Genomic DNA, 21,616 nt, shown 5'->3' with positions numbered 1-21,616 from the left:
TGATGCTCCGTTCCGAACCCAACCAGCATAGAATGAAGGCGAAATGGACAACAAACATGGAACGATATGGTGAGTACATAACTTCTTTATATTTGTTTGGCTGAACCTTGCCAGTCTTAGTCCTACAGGTAACCGAGATTAACCTGCCAGTGCAGGTCTATTGTTTCAGTAAGCGCACAGGTTTTATCTTCAGAAGCACAGTTCAGCAACCATTGACTACAAGCAGAAGGGTGTGCATGTTTAGTATTAACTCATGTTGAAAATAAGTGAGCCGCCCCCCCCCCCCCTCCAATTCAGCCCCAGTGCTTCAGTAGCAAAATAAGAAAACTATGATCCTTTAAGCTAAGGATTGCATGAAATTTGTTTGATTTAAGGCAGAGTGCATTTCTGTAACTTTCACACACAGCCTATTGCAGTTTGTAGTTTAAAATGTTTCAAGAGTGGTCTTCAGGTCCATTGGAGCTGATTTGGAAGTAATTAGTATAAATGTAAAAAGTACTGCACTCCCCTTTTACAAATTGAGAACTATGTGGTAATGCAGATTCAAAATGCTAGAGATGCATCAGTTTGACGAATGATGCCTTGCCTTTTTTGTTATTGCCTTGTAAATTTCCTGCATCTGAATATGATCATGGTGGCCTTTTAGTGTGTATATATATATATATATATATATATATATATATATATATATATATATATGCAGGAAAGTGTAGGATTTATACCTTTTTTTATAATAAGTTAATTTCATGTAGAAAAGTTATCAAAGCAGCATTTGGTGTATAACCAGGTTCACAGGATGCATACACTCAAGATGCAGCTTTATTATTCTTCTAAGATGAGCAAGTTAGGATTAACACTTTTTTTTCTTTGTAATGCCAGCAAATTCCTTTCTGAAAATGACCATAATAGCCTTTTTGATGTATGTTTAGGTTTACTTTTAAATTTCCTTGAAGATAGGTGGTAGAATTTGTACCTTTTTTTGATGCAAGAAAAAATAAAGTTCATATAGATTGTTGGAAGATGAGGCCTAAATAAATTTGACTACACTGTGAAGCTAATATGAACTGTAGTTACGTTCTGGCAGCGAAACAAATCTTGAGTTAAGATATCAAGGCAAGCAGAGTATCCTTGCCTCAGGAGAAAAGCCTTTTTCTTACATCAGTTCCTCACACAAATTGCCCAGTAGTAGTATCCAACAGAGTGATCATAATAGTTAAACCTTGTGAGGTTCCCTGTGGGGTTTCGTGTGAGGATGGTCAGAAGTATTTGGAAACGTCTTCAAACCTTTCATGCAGCAGTTTACCTTATTCCTGCAAAACAATTTCTGTGGTAGGTCCACCAGCCATAACAAGTTTTTAAGCTCCTGTTTGTGGTTTTGGAAGCCCTTGGATTTCCTGACTACAAATGTATGCATTTTTCAAGCGGGCACCTATGGGGTCTAAAGGTGTTAAGCATGTGGTGTGGCATGCTTAAACACAAACATTTAAATGTGAAAGAGAGGATGACTATAATGTATGTACTGCACATTTCTATCAGTGTGTCATCCAGGCACCTATAAAGTAGTGCAACACAATATCATGGTGATATATCAACAAGCAGAGGCACCCATGGTACCGTGTGAGTTGCCTTGAAAATTAAATCTGTTTCGCTAAGCTACTTTACATATCCGGCAATTGGAATACAGTGACAGACTCATCTGTGCAATTCCCTTCAGCAGCCTTCATGTGTGGGATGTGTACAGGGAAGTCTTTTAGACTATGCTGTGGAAATGGCTACTCTGAGAAGCATTTGGTATACTGGGTAGCCATCAAATTAGAAATTCTTTGGGCTTCCATGCAATGGAACTTTGACAGTGAAAGCATTTTTCATTTGCTGGAACAAGGGCCTTCTCTGCCCTTCTTTTTACAGATGTGTAGTTAAAAGCAAGAAGGCAAAAGACAGGTGCCATTCTAATGTTACCACTTTGATCTAGGCAACCATGGTTCTCTCAACTAGTACAGAGGTGCGTAGAGAAGGCAGCCCATCCTTTCTGTCACATGAAACACTCCTATCACCAAAAAAGAGGGGTCTGTATTGCACCCAGTCCTTGAAAACATCAGACAAGCCATATGAATGATCTCAAAAGTTAACCCTTTCCAGGTATCATTTCTCACAAGGCATATGTTGCTAGGGGGGGTCTATATTACGTTATCGAATCCCGTTAACATCGAACACCACAACACCGACACACAAAGCCCGAACCGCAAATACGTCAAACCCCATAAACCGTGAATTTTCAAATCTCGAACCGTCATAGTTGGCCAACACCACCGCACACTACATACATACATACCCAAACATAATAACCAAACCCTACTTCTAACACTACACTAAACCTTACATACATTACTATCTATGCACTTACCTTAACCTGTACCCTAATCCTAAGGTCCGTAACTATCGCACACTTACCTTACAGAGCTATACCGCAGACAGGCCAACCATCACACTTCGACATTTAGCGTTTCGTGGTTTTGTACGTTCGCCATTACCATAGTTCGCCCTTTACGTGTCAATCTTCTGGTGTTCAATGTTACCGGGTTTCAATAACGTAATATAGACACATTTCTAGGAACCAGGAACCCTGACACCAGCTCTTACCTGGCTAAATTGAATAGATCCTTACTTTTGTGTGTCTGTAGACAAGGCATTACCAGCAAATGCCTCTGTCTTTCTTACTTGGAGGTTTTCTAGTGTTGCAGTTAGACAGAATGTTGGCAGATGCCTCCTTTAAGGCCCACTTGTCATCATTTTCAGTTTGCCTGTCTGTTGGTCCCTCATCTTCATTTTTGTCCTTTTCTGTAATTCCCTCTTTCTAGTAGTTATCTGCACAATGACAAGCATGTAGGTTAAAAGCCTTAATGGTTAATAAATCTTGCACAGTCTCCCACATGAACTGTGTGGCTCTTCAGACCAATCTTTTATGTCTGGATTGGTTTCAGAATTGGTTTTGAATCTGACCATCTAGCTCCTTGATTTTTGTACAGATCCTAGAACAAGAGAGAAATAGTTCTATACATGATTAGTTTACATGGGTATCTAAAATGATATGTAGACAGAAACAAGGATTTAGGGCTTAGGCACCATCTTCAGGGTAATTTCCTGATGCAAGGATTGTTATCCTGCATGTTCCATTGTTAGGAACCTGGTATGACTGTTTAGGCATCACTATATAACGCTGAATTCATTGTACAATGGGTGTCCTTCCTAACGCTGTTAAGCACAAGATCTCTACAGACAAAAATGCTGTTGTAACTAGGCTGCTGCCTCAGAGTACAAACTCACCAGTATCTGCTTAAATGTCCCCTTCTCCCTTCTGGTTTTCACCATAACTGATCTTTAGAATCCCCACAGATATGGAGTGAATCATCTGAAGTCTGGAGTGGGAGGGCTTGATGTTCAGCAAGTTGGGGGGGGGGGCATTTTAAAAAGAGTAGATTTGTTGTTTCTCTCCCATCTGTTTCTCAGTGGATGGGTTTTCATTTCAGACTTTAGTCTCTGTAGACTTTAGGATCCATAGCAGAGGCTCCTCCCCTTACCCATAATCCCCTGCTATCCCCCACATTACCCCAGGTCTTGTTTGCCGCTCAACAAGAACAGAAATGATTCCTCACTCAGGCTCTGCTAAGCTGTAGAACTTTTTTTTTCATATGTAGATAAGTTGTACTATTCTATATAAATAAGATCTATGTAGAACAATTTTTCTTCTCCTTGGATTGCTCCCTTACCCCAAAAAAAAAAAATCTCTTTCCACAGACACTTCTCAGCTGGGTGGGGGTGGCATTACATGAAGAAGACTGTCTTAAGATACGTGGTCCCCTCCCGAGGCCAGTCTTCACATCAGTGCTCTAGAGAGGAGGGCAGTTTTAGCATTGCAGGCCTTTCAGGGCTTTCTTCCTCTAAGGATGACTTCTATCCAGACTGACACCATTTCAGTAGTATGGTGTATCAACAAACAAGGGGGAATGCATTCTTACCTCTGAGGTCGAGAAGTGATGAGTGTTTGGTAGTGGGCGATACCTTCTGATCGCTTTCTGGTAGCAATGCATATACTGGAGAAGTCCAGTGTTGCCAGACAGGTTGAGCAAATGTACGTTTCTGCCTCATGAGTGGTCCCACAACCCTTCAGTAGTGGAACAGATTTTTTGTCAATAGGGCTGGCCGTACTGTGACCTTTTTGTGCCTGTTCCCATAACACCAAGTGCAGAAGGTTCTGTGACCAAACCCCCCCCCCCCTCACCGGAGCAGGAGGCACCAATGGATGCCCTGATGCTCATTGGCCATTCTGGTCTTCTCTGTGCCTTTCCCCCTACTCTTCCTACAGAAAGCAGCAGAGAGGAAGATCGTCATCATCCTTATTGTCACTTTCTGGCCTTGATAGGTGTGGTTTCCCTTTCTCTAGCCTCATTTGGTTCACACTTTCTGGGTGCTGGATCCCAATCCAGACTGCAAACTGCAAGCAGTCATAGAATCTCCAAATGATGTCAAAATCCTACAAGAGGGTCTTACAGAAGTAAATGATTGGTGCCAAAGTTATGGCCTTAAACTCAATGCAAAAAAATGTATTGTCATCCCTTTCAGTAAGAGCAGTGTTCCTGCCAACTACCACATCAATAGCAACACCTTAAGTACGCACTTAGTGGTGCGAGACCTGGGCACACAGGCTGACAGCAACCTTACCTTTGATCACCATGTCTCCACAGTGTTAAGAAGGCCATTCTATATTGCTCGTCACATAAGTAAGGGCATTGCCTCCAGAAAAATGAAATTATAACCACCTTGTACTCTTCCATCATTGGTCCAATAATTGACTACAGCCTCCATTTTAGTTTGTACCTTTCCAATCACCTGCAGCAGTTGGGGAGACCACAAAGGTTCCTCACAAGGAAAATTCAATGTCTATAGCATCTGTTCTGTGTGGATCATCTGAAATCACTGTCATCTTATTCTGTTTAATACACACTACTCAGAAGTAATCTACCTTGCATGTAAGGCAATCTCTGACCCTGCTTTATTGGAAATGCATATCCGGAAGTCAAATGGTACACAGGTTACTCACTCTAAAGACCTTAACCTGGTATGTTACGTTAGTAGAACCTGGAGTGACAGATTGGTCTCGCAGAGGTTACCACACCTTTGGAACAGACTCCCACTTCATGTCAAACAGAGCACCTCATTGGCCCACTTCCAACGCAGTCTGGATGATTGGATGGGTAACTGTAATTTGACCCCAGGTGTTCCACCTGTGTTCCTCTTGGGCAGGGGCAATAGGTGCTGATTGTGGAAATAAGGGTAGAACTTGGCTAGGCTTGTAAGCGCCCTAGGGTCATTAGCCCAGTAACTTCCTATGATCTCCTCTCTCACCCATCCAGAATGCCTGTCTGGACATTCAGGCTCTCAAGTTAACCATGTGGTTTCTCCACTTCCGGGGATGTCTGGTCAGTCCAGACTCTCTTCCCCAGTAATCAACATTCTTACATCTTCCCAGAGGCCAGCTACTAGAAAAATTTATGAAAGTGGAAGAGGTTTTCAATTTGGACATCCCAAAAGAATCTGGATCCTTTTTAGTCTCCTCTGTCTACAGTCTTAGACTTTCTAGCATCTATTTTCCATGCTTGGCGCCAGTTATTCTGCAATTAAGGTCCAGTTAGAAACTATTTTAAATTTTCATGTTGGTTAAATTTAGGCTACCTTAACTTCTGTTAGATTAGCCAAAGTTTTCCTAAGGGATGGCTTCCTCCTTAGACGTCCTATTAGGGACCCTACTGCTTGGGATGTGACCATTTTGCTTGAACCTGCTGTCTCATTTTTACAAAGAAAAAGGTTCAGCCATGCCTAGACCAGTTAAAGCATATTCAGCTGGGTGTTTTTCAACCTCCTCGGCCTTTTTTTTTCCAGGGCCTCAATTGATAAAATATTGTGACTGCCACTTGGTTCAGTGTTCACACATTTATTTGTCATTATAAGCTGGATTTGCTGTTCAGGAATAGAGAAGCTTTTGATTCAGCCAACCTCCAGAATATCTTTACACGAGTCCACCCCAGAGCTAAGTAGCTGGGGACTTTTTTTGGTCCTGTCTTTTGAGGAAAGGACAGAAGAGGTAGCATCATATACAAAATGTACTTACCATAAAGACAGATGCATGTTGTCTGTTTCCATCCTTCCTCAACTCCCTACCCTCCTTCCCCCTTCCATTTTGTGGAAGATAATTCCTCTGGTTTCTGGTTTGTCAGTATGATCTGCTCCTGAGCAATGCCCTACACTCTTATCTTCAGATCAATACTTCTCCACATGATCCTTTGTGTTTCAGGGTTTGATATTCATCTTCGAGCCTTGTTTCATCATGGGGTTGTATGCAAACTCCATCTGAGGTTATTTGAGGGATAGGGGACTGTGGATAAGGGGAGGAGCTGAGCTATAGGTCCTAAAGTCTAGAGTGGCTGAGGTTGAATCCAAGGTGGAATCCAAAGACCCGTTGAGGAAGGATGAAAGCAGAGAACAATGGTCTGTCATTGTGGTAAGTACATAAATTTCATTTAGGTATGTTTGAAGTGTAAGCTAGTATGTAATTGGTTGACTTAATTTTGTGTTTTTGTGAAATTAACTAATGTTTTTCATCTCTTTGTTAACCTCTAGGACTTAAAGCCACAGACCTACAGGAATGCCTATGATATTCCACGTCAGAACCTCTTAGATCAGTTAACTAGGATGCGAGTAAATTTGCTGAAAACTCAAAAAATGATTCGTGGACTTGATGACGGTAGGTTTCTTTTTTCTAGTTTTTAAAAGCATTTGAGAAACCCGCATGGACTGAAAAGCATTTTTATGTAAACAGATGGATAACTAATTTTAAGCAACAAAGGGACTCTCAGGATTATTTCAGGATTATTTTTCTGTTGGCATGGGTGTTGTGAACTAGGGTTGCCACCTTTTAAGTGGGCCAAAGTGAGATATGGAGGTGTGGCCAATATGACACTGGCCAAACCCCCTACCATGACATCACCACAGCAGTTAAGGGTACCCCTAAACATGTTCCCATCTAGGGTTGCCACCTTTCGTTGTGCCTAAAAGCTGAGTAAGGCCACACCCATTGCATCATCAGAATCCATGCCCACCACTGTCCTTTCTCAGCCCACACTACACCCATTTTGTGACATCGCTGTGACATTGGGTGAGGAATGCCCTCTTTTCCATTCCTAATGCCTTCTTTCGGCTTTGCTTTTCTGTAAAAAAAAAAAAAAAGCATAGTAAATCAGCCGATTTACGAACTCCGATAGTCTGTTTCCTTCTTTGAAACAGAATACCGGAGTTTGTACAGTGTTTTCCGGACTACAGGAGAATCAATTTGATTTCCGGATAGTCCGGAAAAAAAAACGGAGGGGTGGCAACCGTATTCCCATCCCTCAAAAATAGGGACATATTTTAAATATTACTCTTAGAAACTTAGAAAGGTGCTTGAGTAATGAGGTTTGTGTTAACTTACATTTCCTGAAAGATATGAAGTCTGGAACTTGTAGGTTATTATTTATTGACTTGAGTCCTCAGCATAGCTCTCAACCAATCAGGAACAAATCTCAACAGAATCAGGGGCGTGTTTAAAATATTAGTTCTGTTAACTTGAGGCATTAACAGAATAAGACAGTGTGAATTAATATGCATTAATATACATTTCCTGAAGCAAGTCTGTAACTTTTAATTATTGGCCTTATTTATTAAGTATGATTCACCACCTTTTGTTCAGAAGGCACCATAGCCGGCTTTAGGCGTCAGCAAACCCTGCGGTTGCTGGGGGCCCCTGTTCCCAGGGGGCCCCAACAACAGCAAATTGTCTTATCCTGGCATTTTGTAATATGTCTGTCAAACCAACAGAAACTGCTACAGCATTCTTGAATACTTAATAAACCACATGACATGGATAATAACTCCTATTTATATCTCCTTTAAAATTCAAAGATATCTGTGGTTAAATCCTGCTGTTGGACATGTTCTCCACTAAAACTAACTTCATATCCAGCTTTAGTCCCTGCTATACCTGTGGCTGCAGGGGGCCCCCTTAATCATCCTTTGCCGTGTGGGGGCCCCACAAAAGCTGCTGCTGGCTGGGGAAAATGAGGAAGAAGAAATGTATTACTTTACTAATTATTCTCATTAACCTGAATAGGGCTGTTGTATAACCCTGTTAGGATGAAGTTGATAATGAACATGAGCAAGGCAAGCAATAGAGAGATCAGCAGCCCAAAGTGACTTATCTCTGTGCATATTTTGGCTTTAAGAAGAGCTGATACTTCTGATCATCAGGAATGGTTTTCTCTTTCAAAGAGTTTTATGAATAAAAGCAGAACACCAGATACTATAACTCTCAATTTCTTTGCTTAAGAATTCAGTGCAATCTGAAAAATAATAAAATAATGGCTTAGAATCAGGTCTACATTTGAAAAAGTACTCTAATTTGCTTAAAAAATTAATCGAATAACACCTTTTGCATCAACACGTATTTTTGGACAATAAGTGTAAAACTCAGATGTCTGGATTGATTGACTGTTTGTAATCTTGAATGATTTACCAGCAAATCAAACTTTTTACAAAGTAGAAAGCAAATGTGTAAACAAAATCAGGGAAGGGCTGTGAAATCAGGGACAGTGACAGGTATGCATTACTGCACAATGAGGTAAATAAGCAACTTACCCCTGTTGCTGTTTGACAATTGCTAGACAGCAGTTACTGATCTGGTGTGGCAGTACCAGTGTTGCACAGCGTATTGCTATTTGCTGAAATAAGTACAAAATGAGTACTGCTATGGCTTGTGTGAGTGTGTGTGAGTGTGTGTGAGTGTGTGTGAGTGTGTGTGAGTGTGTGTGAGTGTGTGTGAGTGTGTGTGAGTGTGTGTGTGTGTGTGTGTGTGTGTGAGTGTGTGAGTGTGTGTGTGAGTGTGTGTGAGTGTGTGTGAGTGTGTGTGAGTGTGTGTGTGAGTGTGTGTGTGTGTGTGTGTGTGAGTGTGTGTGAGTGTGTGTGTGAGTGTGTGTGTGAGAGTGTGTGCGAGTGTGTGTGTGCGTGTGTGAGTGTGTGAGTGTGAGTGTGTGAGTGAGAGTGTGTGAGTGTGTGTGAGTGTGTGTGAGTGTGTGTGAGTGTGTGAGTGAGAGTGTGTGTGTGAGAGCATGTGTGCGCATGTGTGAGTGTGAGTGAGAGTGTGCAGTGAGTGCGTGAGTGAGTGTGCACGTGAGTGCGTCAGTGAGTGCATGTGTGAGTGAGAGAGTAGTGTGAGAAGAGTGCGTCAGTGAGTGCGTCAGTGAGTGCGTCAGTGAGTGCGTCAGTGAGTGCGTCAGTGAGTGCGTCAGTGAGTGCGTCAGTGTGAGAGTGTGAGTGTGCAGTGAGTGTGTGAGGCGTGTGCGCGAGAGAGCATGTGTGTGCGAGTGCGTCAGTGAGTGCGTCAGTGAGTGAGAGAGTGAGTGTGTGAGAGTGAGTGTGTGTGTGCGTGTGTGTGTGAGCATGTGTGTGTGAGTGAGTGGTTGTGCGTGAGAGTGGTTGTGCGTGAGCGTGGTTGTGCGTGAGCGTGGTTGTGCGTGAGCGTGGTTGTGCGTGAGCGTGGTTGTGTGTGTGTGTGTGTGTGTGTGTGTGTGTGCGTGAGAGTGTGTGTGTGTGTGCGTGAGAGTGTGTGTGTGTGTGTGTGTGTGTGTGTGTGTGTGTGTGTGTGTGTGTGTGTGTGTGTGTGTGTGTGTGTGTGTGTGTGTGTGTGTGAGAGTGTGTGTGTGTGTGTGAGAGAGAGTGTGTGTGTGTGTGAGAGAGAGTGTGTGTGAGAGAGAGTGTGTGAGACAGTGTGAGTGAGTGTGTACACGCGCGTCTGTGTGTGAGTACGTGCGTGTGTATGTGAGTGTGTGAGAGAGAGACTGCGTGTATGTGTGTGTGTCTGTGTGTGAGAGAGTGTGTATGTGAGTGAGAGAGAGATACTGTGTGTGTGTGTGTGTGTGTGTGTGTGTGTGTGTGTGTGTGTGTGTGTGTGTGTGTGGTGAAAAATATCACAGATTTTTAGTTGTGCACACACCTGATAATGCCAGGACAGAAACATTATTCTTCTGGGTATCAGTAAAAAATGTACCCAAGAAGTAATTATATTTCAAAAGTAAGACATAAAATATATCACAGAATATTCAGGTACTTAGATCTTCTTGGATTCTGGTGGTTCTCACACACCAGACTGTATAAATGGGTATGGGGGGTCCCTTAATCATCATTGACTCTGTGGGGACTCCCACAAAAGCTGTTGCTGGTTGAAGAAAAAAAAAGAGGACAAAAAAATGTATCAATTTTTTGATTGAGCTGTTTAACCTGAAGAGTGCTGAGAAATGACCCTTCTAGGATAAAGCTGACAATAGCCTCTGGTTTCAACCACACCTGTTCTAAAACCAGCCCTGCTCAAGTGTGTGTGTACAGAAAGCTGGTGTAGGTTATGGGGGGCTGGGGATTTTGTGGTCATTACAACTTTAATTTTCATCACATTCAAACCTTAGAGGTGTGCACATGAAGTCATTATAGCTTATGTTTGAGCTGGGGACAGTGTGGTCATTGTTTATTTACTTTTCTCACGGACCTCAGAAGTGTAAAAAGAAGGTTACTATAGCTTGTGTAAGGGTGGTGTACTGTCTAGGAGCAACAAATTAAAATATATAACTGAAATTATTCTCACAATCACATAGCAGGCACATATACATGGGGCTGACTTTGAGAGTTAGGGGTGAGGAAGCATGCTACGTATACTTATATATCAGCAGTCACTTGAAATGTATGGCTAGGGCAATTTAAACCTCTGCTTTCATCCCATCTAACAGAGGGATGTATAGGCAGTGACTGTCTTTTGTGGGGGGGATTAAGGAGGCAGGCAGTATTCCCAGATAAGACCTATGTATTCCCATAACTGGCTTGTTAGTTTATTGTGAGATACTATTTTGTCAGCTTTGAACATTAATCCTTGGGCACAACTTATGTCTTCCTTGAAAGAAAAAAATAAGACTGAAATTCTTTTCTTTTTCATGAATTTTGTTTAGGCCACCAGTGGAGTAAAATGCTGAGAAAATGCTCTAAAATGCATCCCGGGGCACATATATAACCACTACAGCTTTGGGGGTACCAGCTTAATTGAGTTATTTCTTAAAGGGTTATTACTGAGCTGTCTTGGTCAGCAAGGGTGTGCTGAAAGGATACAAGGAAAACTAAAGCTGAACAGCAGCAGTGAATTTCTTTCCTTAATCATAATTTCTGTTCAAACCATTATTGGATGAAAAGGTTGTGTAAAAAGAAAAAAAAATAAAATGCACTTCAAAGCATGTAGAAAGTTATGACTTTCTGAAAAAGCTAAGAGTAAGACAAAATGTGAGAAAAGGAAGAAAAAAAGTAATGTGCATGGTATGGGGACCCCAAAATGGGGGGGGAGGCAGAGGAGAGGACTGAAAGGTGTGCGAGGGGTGTTGAAACAGTAGGCCTAGTCATCACGTCATTTAAGTCTAGACCTTTACATACAGTTGTTGTAATACGTCATTGTTACAACTAAATGCCAGTAACCGTAAGTGTCCCTTTGTTAGACAGGTCAACAAAGTGTGGTATATAGGCCTGTTGTAATGTAAGAGCTTGTAGCTACAGGTCTGTCTGTGCGTACTACTCCTAAAAGCTTGCAGCACAAACTAAAAGTTTTCTTAGGAGGTGTGGCATTCACAGGATGACACTTGTACTGGAAGTGCCTAGGGGTCCTCAACTTGACATTTGGTGGGGGCCCCCAAAATATTAACACTGGCCCTGGAAGGCACAAGTGTTAGTAGGAATTAATAGGGACAGAGCTGAAATTTAAGTCAAAATCAAGGACATCCCTAAAGGGACATTTGAGAGGTATGGTCACATTCTGTGAAAATCTGCAGAGTTCAGAGGTATCTGCCACACCTTAATTACAGTGACGTCGTAACAGCTCTGACTGCTGCTACTTCTACTACACAGTAATCCTCTGTTCCCACTATGACAGCTACTCATCCCAACTTCAGACAATAGATGTGGTGCCTGGACTACCCCCAATCCACCCTCGCTGAAGACACCTCTAAAGAATACTTCTACCTTATTTCTAAGGCCTTAATACTTCCATGCTGCATTCTTCTTTCACATAACACACAACACATGCTAGCAATATTAGTGTTATCAAGAAACTCACAATGTTGTTAGTAATGCCTGAGTGTGCATGATCCTCACTGTATATTCCTTGTGTCAATCTCTCAGAATTTGCAAGACTTTAAAAGTCTGACAATTCTTACAAATTTTGACTGAAGTTCTGTGTACCAGTAGCTATCCGAGGAAATATTCCATGAAGAGCTTCAAGTAAGGATGTATATTATGATTCATTCCAATATACTATCATCATCTAAAGCAATAATATATTACCACTGTAGAACTGCTATAAAAGTTGAGAGACAATTATTTCAACATGTAAACTAACCATTCTATTTTCACTCTCGTCAAAGACATGATGTCAAATGAAAGGCTAAATGGAAAAGGACAAATCTGACTCTGAATTGTGTGTGTGTGTTTGTGTGTGTTTGTGAGAGGGGATATTGCCTACAGTCCTCCAACATGGAATCTGTGCATTCTACTTTTATAATCCAGCTCCAGGTATGCTGAATGGGAGCAGGATACTTTTTTTTGCAAAAAAAATGTTTCCTTCCCATACTGAAGCTATATGGGATGGGGAAGGGGTTAAGAGAGCACACACTCTGTAAAACACAGACCTAATATACTGCAAATGGCAACGTTTTCTGCTATTCAGTCACTTGAAATCAGGGTTCTAAGTGTCAGGAACAGTAGCATCTATAAATAAAGAACAGTCATAAGAAAACTTCCTGTGACACATGAATGAAAATAATAGGAAAAAACTAACCGAACAGTCAAAAGCTGCTTATTCCATTGTAAAGTAGACTGCAGTGAGACTCGTACATTAGTTTCCTTGCTGGCTCCAAAAAAAGCGACTATGACATAAACTGCAATGCCGATAGCATCACCATCGCTGCAGTGACTGTGAAGTTGCTTAAATGACTTCTTGTGTGTGTGTCTGTGTGCGTCTGTGTGCGTCTGTGTTAGTACCTGTAGCAAAGATCTCCACAGGTTTTTAGTTTGACACTGGGGAGCTTGGATTCAGCCAGGAAAAGCCCTACAAATATTATCCTAGTAGAGCTCGTCCTCACTGAATCCCCGCCCCCTTCACAAGCTGCAGCCAATTGCTGCACGAGTTACAAAACCCGGACCTAACAGGGAACGGCTCTGCCCACAGGTCTGGGTTTTGTCATCTTTGGTGACGTAACAGAATTGACGAGGAAAAAACAGAAGTGTTGGCGGTTTTTCCACGGCAATTCAGCGTTGTTGAAAAGCAGGACTTTTAAAGTCCCACTGTTTTACAGAACTGGCAGCGGGATGAGGTTGCTCAACCCGTGAGTGTCCTGCTGATAACGGGATGGGTGGCAGCCTTAGTTGTGAACATCATACAATTACAGCAAAGTTGTGTAATTATTCATTGCTGATTTAGAGGTGAGTGATACTTTCTAGGACTAGCTTTTCTGATTAAATCCACTAGGTTCTTCACGTTCATAGGCATTGTTCTTCTGCATGCATCAAGGCACAGGTGTCTTTTCTGTTTCCAGGTCTTAAATGATGGTAATAACTGTGTGCATCCATGCGTCAAGTTCTAGAGTTGTTAAAGCTGTAGGGGTAACAATCTGTAGGACATTTGGTTTGATGATAAAAATATCAGGCTCACCAGTCTGTATACTTTATACCATGCCATGTGTGGCTTTCTTTCACCTTGGGAGTTTAAGTGGTATATGTCCCTTTAGCAGCATAGTATGCACTGTCCTTTGTATTTTAACATGTCTCTTGAGGATTTTCATAGCCTGATTGGTGGAGCCTAATGAGAAAGTGTGAGCGAACACACTGGCTCAGGTTGCCTTTTGCTAACCAGGTTTTCATCCACCACAGAAGGGGGCATGTTTGTTTAACCACCAGCAGTCTCCCTGCTGACATTTGTTTGAACCCCTCCCTTCTGACTAAGTGTCTGGGAACATTCAGATGCCCCTCTTGGGTTATCCCGTCCTTTATAGTGAGTTTTGTAGCCCCTTCTCTCCACTATAGAAAGAGAAGTATTACTGATCTTTCCACCTTCCACCCTGTCTTTCTTGTTGACCTTTCCTTCCAGAAAAGTTTACTTCAGTCATAGCAGCTTGCTGATTGAATACAGCCTTGTTTTATGCCATTGACAGTTGAGATTGCTTTTGTTTTTCTGTTTTGTAATTTGCAGTGTAGCTAAGAAAGGTATGTTTCCAAATATGACGAGATCCTTCTGGTTGTGCTTACTTAGGCAGGGCTGACTCACTTAATCATCATCATTGGTATAGCATATAGCACTTAATCATCTTTGGTATTCAGCACAAGTCTAAATTCATACTTTTGGCCTACTTGCCTACTGACCGGTAACAAACTTTATAACTGAGGCAGGTGGGCATTAATTTTGGCACCATATCTGTTTACCTTGCATCTTCCCCCTTGTCATTAATCTGAGAATCTGAGCTAGGTCTAGAAAGCTGCATCTAGAGGCCCCCTTTTTTGAGTGGATATTGAGGTAAATCAACATTGCAATATATGTAGTTTTTTGCATGTAGCTTTTGTTTAAAATTCAGTCACTACAGCAAGATGCACTGCTGAGATGGGAGTACATATTGCTTACATGGCTAACACTTTATTTTATGAAGGCTGAAACAAAAACGTGTGCACTATTGAACCAAAGATGATGTAACCACCATGGAGGGAGGGGTAGTTACATTGTTCTCCCATGTTGGTGAGTACTATGTCCATCCAGTAAGTTTGAATCTCTGGTTGGAGCATACACTGTCTGGTCCAGGATATTTGTTTTTGAAGTCCAGGAAACGTGCCTGTGAGGTTCAGGCAGTTTGTTTCCTGGAATGTAGAGGGGCACTTAAAGTTCCCCATTAACAGAGTATTTGATTGGATTGTGAGTGTCTCCAGTAGATATAGGTACGAGTTATGAGATTCGTGAGGCATAGATGTTGACTTACAGCTAGCTAGGGTAGGGTAAGGGACTTTATGGTGACTTGGTCATGGATGAACTCTAGGGATTCATCCTGTTTATCCAGCCTGGAGATACATTTGTTGCTAGATTGAGACACTTTCATGTTTAGACCCTGTCAGTGCTGGGTCTAAATGTGTGGAAGACACTGTAACCTTGTGCTGCTGGTCTTCACCAAGCCATTTGAATAGTAAGCTATCTGCAAAAACGTTAAAATTACATCTCTACTCATTCATATTTGGCAGGTGATATTAAAACAGGTCCTGCCCTGTTAAGGCCCATAGTATAAAACAGGTCCTGCCCTGTTAAGGCCCATAGTATAAAACAGGTCCTGCCCCTGTTAAGGCCCTGAGCTTAATGAGCTGCTCATGACCTGTTTCTTCACCACACTTCTCCAGTAAACACTTGCACCCTTTATATATAGGGTTGTATCTAGAAAATGGCTTGATATATATTGTCTTGGTGTTTTCAGAGTTGTAGGGCAAATTACCTGTAAAGAACTCTTGCAGTGTTTCACACTACAAAAGCAGATGGTTACATCATCTCTAATTTTAATGGAAATAAATGTTTATGCCACAACATTTAAAGAATGAAAATAGTGCTTTTGTAAAGACTTGAGTAGTCTTCTTAAGCCCGAAGTCACAATAACATCATATAATTATTTTGATGGAGTTTATATTACTCTGAAGTGAGTTAATAGCTGCGTATTTTACACTTAATATTTTTCACTGTTGCAATGTGTCATTCCCAGTAACCATGCTAATGTTAATTTGACCCTTTCTACAGATAATCTGCATCTGGATGTATTTTATTCTTAATTTTTAGCTCATCTGGATACTAAGCCTTATACAATACTGCTGTAGGTAGTACTGTGGACATGGTATCACAAAAAGTGAGTCACAGGATGAACAAGTGCAAAACCACAACAGAGATGCGAGGAGATGACTGTCTCCAGTGTTAAGGCAAAGAAATGACTTCTCTTCCTTGATGTCCTATTCATCTGCTGCAATATTCTTAACATGAGGGAGATCTCTGCAGCAAGCGACCCAACATTGGCCAGTATACAAAAGTCTTTCACTACTGTAGGATGCGTGGTAAGTTGTATGTAGGCTGCTGTCATGCGTCGGCCATAAAAGTGAAGTATGCACACATCTACTTCAGAACTTCTCTACCGCCAGTCCATACTCCACCTTTGAACATCAGTCTAGTCGCCAAGCCATTTGCTGTTTCTGCAAATTCTCAGATAAGTGTCCCGTTGGGGAAATCTTGTTTCTTTTACTGCTGTTTAGTGGTAGGGTTCATGTCATCCAAAAAAGACAAATGCCATTGTGGAAGACAAACTCCACATAAAGATAGCCATCTTCAGTGTCCTGCCTATGGCCTACCCACGATCACAAGTTCTGTACCATTTGCCAGGCCTTTGTACCCAAGACCCTTAGAGGTAGGCTTTCTTCCTTAGCAATTTACTTGGAAAACCAGTGCTTAGAGGATAGTGCACTGGAGGGATCCTCGGAGCCTGAGTTTCAGTTGGTTGCTAAGCGGAAGGCCAAAAAGCTGAGGCCTGAAGCTGTTGCTGCACATCTTCGTATAGATGTCTCTCCTGAGGCGGATGAAACCCCACAGATGTGGCCGGTTTCTGGTGCTGGAAGCAGGCCAAGCACGATGTTGAGGCCACCTTAGATCTAGCCACTGGCGTGTCCTCAGCGGCTGAGCAGGCATCTGTCCAGGATGTACTGGGGGACCCGAAGCTGGTTATAACCAAAGGCCCTAAAGGGATACCTCAGATCCTGGTATGGGAGGAAATTGACTTGGATGTTTTTAAATGTAGGCCTATGTCTGGCCCTCCGACATTACATAGAGCAGGCCTTCTCCAAAAGAAGCAGCAAAAAATAAAACATTTGTCCCCTCCAAAGGAACCTCACAGTGACTGGGAACAATTCACCCAAGGTCTTTTAATGGCCCTTAAAACCCCCACTGGTGTTGCAATCCCTATACCATCATGCACAGCATCTCTACAAAAGAGAGTCAGGGAAGAGGTTTCCTCAGATGAAGAGGCCTCCTCAGAAGAGGAATCTCTGGCCTAATCTTCAGAGTCCTCTCCCCTCCGATTATGCTTCCCCAGAGGAAGACTCCAGTGGAACTGACTCACCCATGGAAGAATTCTCCTTTGGTGAGGCCTTAGTTAAAATGAGATAACATTTCAAATGGAATAGCACTCAGGTGTCTGAAGGACAAAAAAGTATTGCAACCTTCTGCAGGTGACATTACCCAGTCCTTCAGCTATTTCTTTTGCCTTACTTGCTTTCCTGGATGCCTTTTCCTGTGCTTCCAAGGCCCCAAACTCCCAGCCTACTGCTCCTAAGAAGCCTGACTGATTTTACAAGGTCCCTAAGGACAGGGAGTTCTTGTTTAAATGTTCTTCAGCAGATCCATCTGTGATTTCAGTGGCTTCAGCCAAACCATCCAGGTTACTACCTTCAACCTCCCTCCTTCCTTCAGATAAGGGCAACAAGAATTTGGAAAGACTAGGCGAGAAAGTGTACACTTCAGCCACTTTGGAATTTAGAGCCATTAAATATCTGACACACATGACCAAATTTGCCTTAGACCTTCGCTCCCAACTCATTTCAGATTTATATGACTCAGAAAATAAGACTTTGGCTACATCCTTGCTGGGAACTTCCTCACAAGTAGCCCGCCACTCCATCAGATGCAGCTACGATGCTGCAGAGGTCTCTGCCAAGGTAGCTGCTTCTGGTTCTGTCTTAAGGAGATTTTCCTGGTTAAGACTCCAGCCATTACGAGATGATATTAAATCCAAGCTTATGGATGCCCCTTTGGACAATTCAATTTTACTTGGTCCTGCAGCTGCTAGTGTTTTAAATCTCTGCAGGTAAAGAGATGAAAGAAGTAAAGCACATTTTTGTCTCTCCACTGCCTAAATTCCAGAGAAATTACCCAGCAAAGACTGCTTTTGTATGTAGGCACTCATGCCATCCTCCACCTAAAACAAAAAAGGATGGTAAGAGGCCTCAACAGTCCAGTATTGCCACTGCAATTCCAGTTCAGAAGTGGCCCTTTCCAGACAAGCCTGGTTCCCTCTGACTGTCTAATTCCCCCCATTCATATTCCACTTTCCCAGCGCCTCTCTGTCTCTGCCAGTCTGGGAAAGGATAATTCAAGACTCCTGAGTTCTCTCCATCATTCAAAAAGGATACTTTCTGGTATGGGAATCTCTGCCTTCTTTCAGGGACACCCCACAACCACCAAAAGAACAACTGTACCTTTCTTTCCAGAGATACTTCTAGACCTATGGAGACAAGGAACCATTCAGGAAGTTCCTGAAAGCCAAAAAGGAAGAATTTTCTACTCCAGAATGTTCCTGGTGCCCCAAAAGTATGGCCCTTTGGAGGTCCATCTTAGATCTCTCTCATCTGTTTTGTCCCCCCCAAACACCTTTATTGAATTATCACTTGTGACACTTGCAAATTTCCTGTCATATAAAAGTAATCACACTATAATTAACAAACATTTTACTTCACATACATTGCTATATATCATGTAACTTGAGCAACATTACTTAAATTATTCAATTCCTGCTTTTTTTTAAACAAGAAACATCTTTATTGAACCATCACTTACTTCTTCTTTCGGCTTTTCCCAGTTAGGGGTCACTACAGCAGATCAACTGTCCACTCATGATTGGCAGTGGAGTTTCCGGTGTCGAGTTGCCAGCCCGGCACCCAGCCTTCCACAGAAGGCACACACATGCACACACTCACACCTAGGGCCAATTTAGAGTGTCCAATCCACCTACAGCATGTCTTTGGGATGTGGGAGGAAACCGGAGCACCGGGAGGAAACCCACGCAACCACAGGGAGTACATGCAGACTCCACACAGAAGGCACTCCAGCCGAGGATCAAACCAGAGAGCCTCTTGCTGTGAGGCGGCAATGCTAACCACTGCACCACTGTGGCCGCCCGGCAATTTATATAAATGAAAACAAACCACACCGACATATCATAGTTGCAGGCATTTTACATCACAAACCATAGTGACGCACTCTCAGTTGCAAACATTATGCATCAGTTAGTCTACCCAGTCTTTTTCTGTCAGACATTACATAGCTCATTTAAGTCCTGCAGCTTTTTAAACCTCATTCCTCCCTTGTATGTATTGTCCCACAATTTCCATTTTTTCTTATGTAATTTGTTTCTCCCCTTTTCTAGATCTGTCTCATCTCAACACCTTTCTGAAGGTACCCACCTTCTGCATGTTAACCCTTCAAAATCTGTTTCCTCTAATTCTGCCTCAAGCCGCTTTAGCCTCCCTGGATATCAAAGATGCATACCTACACATTCCCATACACCTCAACTGCAGGATGTTTTTACATTTCTCTGTGGCTTCCTGGCATTTTCAGTTCTCTTCGTTGCCCTTTGGACTTTCTGCACCAAGGATATTTACAAAATGTCTAGCTTCTGTGATTGCCAACTGCAGGCTTCAGGGCATTCATGTTTTCACTTACCTAGATGATCTCCTCTTTATGGCTACTTCCTCAGAGGTCCTAGAACAAAACTTGCTTTTGGCTATTTGCCTTCTGCAATGCCTGGGTTTTACAGTAAACTACAAAAAAAAAAAAATCCATTTTCCGACTGTTTGCCTCCCCAATGAACAAACAACTTCCACAATTGTGTGCCAGAGTCCCTCCCCCTCTGGTCTGGAAGGTGGACACCCTTTCATTCTCTTGGAAGGGGTTGTTTCTGTATGCATTCCCCCCTTCCGATCATTCCGAAAGTCCTGTTTAAAATTCAGCAAGACAAACCAAAAATCTTGCTGGTGACTCCCTTTTGGCCAAGACAGCATTGGTTCCCCCTTCTCCTGTACCTAACCAAGGGGAATCACCACAAGTTACCTTACAGGGTGAACCTTCTCACGCAAGACAAAGGAACACTCATCCATCCCCACATGTCTGCCCTTCAGCCGACTCTGTGAGTGATAGGATTTTAATTCCTTTCAGACACCTGTTCTCAGACAATGTGCTTAGGTACTGCAGATGGCCTGGGCAGGAAACCCAATACCAGAAAATCCAACCTAGCCAAGTGAAAGAGATTTGTCAGTTTGGTGTGTGTCATGAAACCAGAACCTACTATCAGTGGAAATACCTCTGGTTCTATTTCTATCCTGTTTGTGTGAATTGCTCAATACTGACTTGGCCTACTGTGCAGTGAAGGCCCATATGTCCACTATTTCTGACTGTCTGCCCGTCCCCCCCCCCCCCCCCAGCTAGCAGGCTTGAGACTAAAATTCTTAAAGGTGTCCTTCACATTAGATCTCCCAGGAAAACCTATTCCTCCACCCTGGGATCTTAATTTTGTGCTAGAAAAGCTGACTCTTCTTCATTCGAGCCAGCTTCATTAGCATCCTTGCAACATTGCTTTTGGAAAACTGTGCTTCTCCTAGCTATCACTTCAGCCAAACATGTCTGAACTCCAGGCCCTTATGACCTCTGCCCCCTCTGTTTTGGTCTTCCATAAAGATAGGGTGGGTGTCCTTGCGTACCAACCCTTTCTTTATGCCCAAGAAAGTCACTGAATTGTCATTCAACCAAATCCATACAGCTATCTACTTTCCTTCTCAAAATCCTAGTGAGAAGGTATTGCACACCCTGGATGTGTATAGACAACTTAGATTTTACTCGGACAAGACCAAAGCTACTAGAAAATCAGACCAACTTTTTGTCTGCCATCATCCCAGGACTCTGAGATTGCCTATATCCAGACAGACTATTTCTACTTGGATTTCTAAGGCTATTTCTTTCTATGTGAAGCATGGTAAAACTCTTGCTTCTTTTATAAAGGCACATTCCACTAGGACTGTATCTGTGTCAGGTGCCTTTTTCAAGGGATTGTACACTAGCTGTATTCTTGAAGCATCTACATGGACTTCTGTACATGCCTTCACTAAAGATTACAAATTGAATGAGATTTCTAGGTCCAGTGCAGGGATTGCCAGAACCATACTCCATGGGTTCCTGGAGAGCTCTACTGCCTCCTCTTCTACCCTCTCTTCATGAGCTTTTGTGTTCTCCCTCATGTTCAGAATACTGCAACAGATTAATAGAAGGACATAGAATAGTTGTGTAAAATCTTACCATAACAATAGATATCCTTCTCTCCTCTCTCTGTTGCAGTATTCCAATCCCTCCCTCTTTCCCCCTGGTGGTTTGGTTCCTTTCCTTGGATGGTTATACCCTACCTTCCTTGGGCTGGCTTCCTCCTGGGGCATTCATTTCTGAGGTAGATGCATGTGTACATCACTTTTATCGCCAGCATACGACAGCAGCTTCCATGTGACGTACCACGCATCCTACAGTAGTGAAAGACTTTTGTATACTGGCCAACATCGAGTCACCTGCTGTGGAGATCTCTCTCATGTTAAGAATACTGCAACTGAGAAAAGGATATCTATCGTT

At 42.5% G+C, this 21,616-nt stretch overlaps 1 protein-coding gene across 1 annotated transcript in view; it reads left to right on the top strand.

The window, feature by feature from the left end:
- LOC122806148 (integrator complex subunit 6-like) overlaps positions 1 to 21,616 on the top strand; it is a 1,076,381-nt gene that overhangs the window by 636,048 nt on the left and 418,717 nt on the right. The window contains exon 7 of the mRNA XM_044076385.1: positions 6,676 to 6,799. Within this exon, the coding sequence (XP_043932320.1) occupies positions 6,676 to 6,799 (124 nt within the window). The remainder of the gene's footprint in view (positions 1 to 6,675; positions 6,800 to 21,616) is intronic.

This window comes from Protopterus annectens, chromosome 7.part0, assembly GCF_019279795.1.
Source record: "Protopterus annectens isolate FY-2018-M chromosome 7.part0, PAN1.0, whole genome shotgun sequence".
Classification (NCBI taxonomy): domain Eukaryota; kingdom Metazoa; phylum Chordata; order Ceratodontiformes; family Protopteridae; genus Protopterus; species Protopterus annectens.
This window is presented reverse-complemented; position numbering and strand designations above follow the sequence as displayed.